The following is a 5,382-nucleotide window of genomic DNA, read 5'->3' on the forward strand; positions in this document are numbered from 1 at the left end:
TCGAGTTGAGTCTTCAATCTTTCATCTCAACTTTGCTCTTAATGCTATTAGCATATCATCAACATATAAGAGCAAGTATATGAAAGTTCCTTCTTGTAGCTTCTGAAAATACACGCAATGATCAAATTTACTTCTTGTGTACCTTTGCCCTTTCATGAACTGATCAAATCGCTTGTACCACTGCCTCGGAGATTGCTTCAATCCATAAAGCGACTTTGTCAGTTTGCAAATCCAATTTTCTTTTCCAGCAACCTTGAATCCATCTGGCTGAGTCATATATATTTCCTCTTCCAAATCACCGTGTAAAAACGCGGTCTTCACATCAAGCTGAACTAGTTCAAGATCATATTGCGCAACCAAGGCTAGCAAAATCCGAATAGACGAATGCTTCACAACTGGAGAAAACACTTCATTGTAGTCTAGTCCTTCTTTCTGAGCGTAACCCTTTGCTACCAATCTAGCCTTGTATCGAATTTCATTTTTACCAGGAAATCCTTCCTTCTTTGCATATACCCATTTGCATCCAATTGCCTTCTTTCCCTTGGGCAGTCTCACCAACTCCCAAGTCCTATTTTTATGAAGAGACTGCATTTCTTCATTCATAGCTTGCTTCCACTTTACACCATCAGAGTTACTTATTGCTTCTGTGTAAGTGGAAGGAACATCATCATCTGCAATTGGAAGTGCATAGGCCACCATATCGTCAAAGCGAGCAGGCTACGAATCTCTCTTCTTGGCCTCCTATATGCAATTGAATCTTGTTGCTGTAGAAGTTCTTGGGTCGAAACTTCTTCATCATTTGTTCTTTCAATATTAGCTGGATCATCATTAACCTTTTCAAACTCCACCTGCTGCAAAGTACTACTGGTTTTGTCATCCTTTTGTGAATCCTTGTTCTTCATCATGGTTGATTCATCAAAAGTTACATCTCTACTGAAAACAATCTTCCTTGTATCAGGACACCAGAGACGGTATCCTTTTACACCACCAGTTATACCCATGAATAATGCTTTCTTTGCTCTTGGGTCTAACTTAGATTCTTTTACATGATAATATGCAGTGGAACCAAAAACATGTAAAGAATCATAATCAGTAGCAGGTTTACCAGTCCACATCTCCATAGGAGTTTTTCCATTTATTGCAGCTGATGGCAATCGGTTAATTAGATGGCACGCATATGTAACTGCCTCAGCCCAAAATTCCTTGCCCAATCCAGCATTGGACAACATACATCGAACTTTCTCCAGTATAGTCCGATTCATGCGTTCTGCCACCCCATTCTGCTGTGGTGTATCCCGAACAGTGAAGTGTCGCACAATGCCCTCATCTTGGCATACTTGTAGAAATGGATCGTTTTTGTACTCAGTACCATTATCTGATCGAAGTCGTTTGACCTTTCGACCAGTCTGAGTCTCCACCATCTTCTTCCATTTCAGAAATGCATCCAAAACTTCACTTTTTCTTTTCATTAGATACACCCATACTTTTCTTGAATAATCATCAAAAAAAGTAACAAAATAGTGCATACCTCCCAAAGAAGCTACTTTGGTAGGTCCCCACACATCACTGTGAACGTAGTCCAGAATTCCTTTCGTATTGTGAATTGCTGGACCAAATTTTACCCTCTTCTGCTTGCCCAGAACACAATGTTCACAGAATTCCAATTTGCAAGAATTTGCACCTTTCAACAAACCTTGCTTCGCCAAAGTCTGCAAAGCTTTTTCACCAGCATGTCCCAATCGCCTATGCCATAACCTGGTAGCCTCTGAATCTGCATCTTTCGCAGAAGCTGTTGATGTTGATCCAATAACTGTACTTCCATTTAAATAGTACAAGTTTTTTCTTCTAGTGCCTTTCATCACCGTCAATACCCCAGCTACTACCTTTAGTAATCCATCTCTCAAAGTGATTGTGAACCCTTTAGATTCTAGGGCCCCTAATGAGATGAGATTTTTCTTCAAGCTGGGTACATAGCGAACATCTGTCAGAACTTGGATTGAGCCGTCATGGTTCTTCAATTTGATTGTACCTACACCCATTGTCTTACAGGCACTATCATTGCCCATAAAAACAACTCCACCTTCTAGTTCTTCAAGACTAGAAAACCAGTCCTTATTAGGACACATATGGTAAGTACATCCCGAATCCAATATCCACTCATCCGTTTGACATGCCATTGCCATGCCAACCAAGCTAAAGTCTGACTCCTCATCATGCTCCGCTACACATGCATTAGAAATAGACTTGCCCTTTTGTAACTTAGGACAATTCTTTTTCCAATGCCCTTTCTCACGACAAAAGGCACATTCATCTTTGACGGGTCTCCCTTTGGACTTACCCCTTCTACCAGGTTTGCTGTTGTGTGAACGACCTCTTACTGTTAAGACTTCTGCGGTTGTATCTCTGTGATCTCTTTTATCTTTCTTTCGAGTCTCAGATCTATACAACGCACTACAGACTGCATCAAATGTGATCGTGTCCTTCCCATGAAGCAATGTGGTGGTAAGATGATCATATTCATCAGGAAGGGAATTCAACAATAATAATGCCTTGTCTTCATCTTCAAATTTCTCATCCAAATTTAGCAAGTCTGCTAAATTTTATTGAATGAGTTCACATGGTCATTCATCGACATACCGGGTGCATACGTGAATCGATGAAGTTTCTTTTTCATATAAAGCCTATTTTCAAGACTTTTCGTTAGAAACTTTTCTTCCAATGTATCCCACAGCTTCTTCGCTGATGTCTCCCTCATGACGGAGTACTTCTGCTCTTTGGCCAAACATAGGCGGATTGTACCACACGCCTGTCTATTGATCTTGGCCCACTCCTTGTCATCCATCTTGTCAGGTTTTTCTTCAAGGGCTATATCCAGCTCTTGCTGACATAAGACATCCAGGATCTCACACTGCCACATACCAAAATTATTGGTACCGTCAAATTTCTCTACTTCAAATTTTGCATTTGTCACAGTAGTCCTTGCTGATGACGATGCTGCTGCCATTTTTCTCCTCAATCCCAACTACTGTATACGTGAACAGTACTGTATACGTGAATAGTGCCGTATACGTAAATAGTACTGTATACGTGAATAGTGCCGTATACGTGAATAGTGCCGTAAACGGTCGTATTCCCCAAGTACGAATCTGGCTCTGATACCAATTGTTGCGCGGAAGCGTGTGAAAGAGTAAAATTATTGTACTGAAAAATCACACTAAGTTCAATTCCCAGGAAAGAGAGGTGGATCACGAGGATCACTTAAGTACCAAGTCTTTCCTAGCCAGAATATCCCTCTATCGTAATTTAATAGCACAATAAATCACTACAATCAAATTCACAAAATATGAACAATAAATAGTAAAGAACACCAGAATTTTAACGAGGTTCGGCAAATCTTGCCTACGTCCTCGGGCACTACCAAATATATTTCACTCCAAAAATACAAGTGAAACTTTACAAATAGGGAGAGAGAACAATTGCCTTAAGTAGAGAATGGCAAGTGTGGGATGATGAGAATGAGCAATGGTTGGCCTATTTATAGTTGAGATTCAAGGGCCACCTTGCAAAGTCACTATTCACTTAGGGACCAAAAATTGCTATTTTCCCATGCCCAACACTAAATAAATATTTGGTGCCCATAACTTTGACCTTTCCAAGGTATGGGTAGGTATGGGAAAGGTATGGGCAAGGTATGGGATATATTCTAATACTTATCAACTCAGGGTCCATGATTGTCACCCTTGGACTAGGACCAAACCACCTAATTGAATTCTTGCCTGCACTTTCCCATAAATTACACACATTAGAAGTAATAAAAAAATAAACGCCCAAAAATCGTAAGAGTTGAATAGATCAAAATACAAACCATAGTTCGTAACAGTGTGATGATAATAAGGAATAACATATGGGGCAATATCATCAGTAAGGGACATAGGTCTGGATCTTGCTTGTCTTGTCATGGTGAACATCTCTTTGATTTCCCCAAACAAAAGCCTGTAAGAATTTCCATTGAAACCCTGTTGTCTCAAACATTTTTCAAGCTTCTTCGGAGTCAGCCATGCCCAGTTTAGAATCTTCCATCCACATAGTATCAATACCCCAACTGCAAGCAATGAAAGGAAAGGTTTAATTATGACAAGGGGATCTTCCATGTTTCTGCAAAAAGTACAAAACTGTGGTGTTTATGTAAGTCAAGTACAAGGACAGGTTATGTTTTTATAGAAAAATTTGTGAATTGAAAGAAGAAGAAAAAATATTTGGAAGTGAATTTTTTGGGGGGTGTTATTGAAAATGAAATCTTCTTTGACGAGTGGTTGGGGGTTGGGGAAAAGTCTGAAATGTTGTGGTCATACTTGATAAGAATAGGGGGAAATTACAAATCCATGCCGGGAGAATTAAAAGTATTTGAGAATCTGTGTCATAAATAAGAATATTTACTAATTTCCCCGTTTATGTGCTACAATAAAAAGTGTATTTAGCGTCTGTAAAAAAAATTTTTGGCATAATCAAAGTATTTTTCATGTCTGATTTGCAACTTAGGAAGATTAATTTTTCAGAATTTGAATTTTATATGTTGGTTTAAAGGTCAGGTATTCACCGTTCTAAGTATGATCTGAGTTCAAATCGCATTAATTGCATTGTTGTAGTTCACCCAAAGAAAAAAAGTCTTTTAGAATTTATAACTATCCTTCTAACATAAGAATTAAAGGATAGCAAGAAGTAATTGTTTTTATTTTTATTTTTTGATAAATTATAAGAGAAGGGTAGAACTTTAACAGCAACATGACTAACGCAACTCGAACCCCAGAAACACTTAAGACAGTGAACATTCTAATCAACAAGACAACAAACTGGATTCAATTGTTTTTATTATTTTAAACATGCTTTAATGACATATATAAACTTTTTAATTCATTTATGAATTTATTACCCATGTACATGATGATAATATAAAAGGGTTTGTGTTTGTCATTAGTAGTGAAGTTTTCTAACTATTTAAAAAGTTATGAATTTTCTTGATGGTTTGTGTTTGTTGCTATTGAGTCCATTAGCTGTCCTAACTTTTCTAGTCTACCAAATAATTCTAAATTATTTAAAAATTTTAACCTAAACTTTATTTGATAAATGGTTGGAAAAATAAAATTAATTAAATATTAAATATTTTCAATAATTTATTTTTTATACATATTTGATAATTTAAAATAAAAAGTAATCAGATAATTTTTTTTATAAAAAGTGTAAAAAAATTGATAGGTAGATAAGAGCTAGTTAATAGTTATCACTTAATAGAAAATATTTTCAATTAATTCAATTTTATTTATTTAATATTATATTATATTATAAAAACTTTATATTTAAAATTTTATTTATTTTTAGAAACAT

General features: G+C 36.6%; 1 protein-coding gene across 1 annotated transcript in view; it reads right to left on the reverse strand.

The window, feature by feature from the left end:
• Positions 1–4,290, reverse strand: part of LOC107907763 (cytochrome P450 CYP72A219) — a 9,985-nt gene extending 5,695 nt beyond the window's left edge. Inside the window, exons 1-2 of the mRNA XM_041075242.1 lie at positions 3,866–4,290; positions 3,711–3,776 (exon numbers count right to left, since the gene is read on the reverse strand). Coding sequence (XP_040931176.1) covers positions 3,711–3,776; positions 3,866–4,151 — 352 coding nt within the window. The 5' untranslated portion in view covers positions 4,152–4,290. The remainder of the gene's footprint in view (positions 1–3,710; positions 3,777–3,865) is intronic.
• Positions 4,291–5,382: the final 1,092 nt, after the last annotated feature.

This window comes from Gossypium hirsutum, chromosome A08 (genome assembly GCF_007990345.1).
Source record: "Gossypium hirsutum isolate 1008001.06 chromosome A08, Gossypium_hirsutum_v2.1, whole genome shotgun sequence".
Taxonomy (NCBI): Eukaryota; Viridiplantae; Streptophyta; class Magnoliopsida; order Malvales; family Malvaceae; genus Gossypium; species Gossypium hirsutum.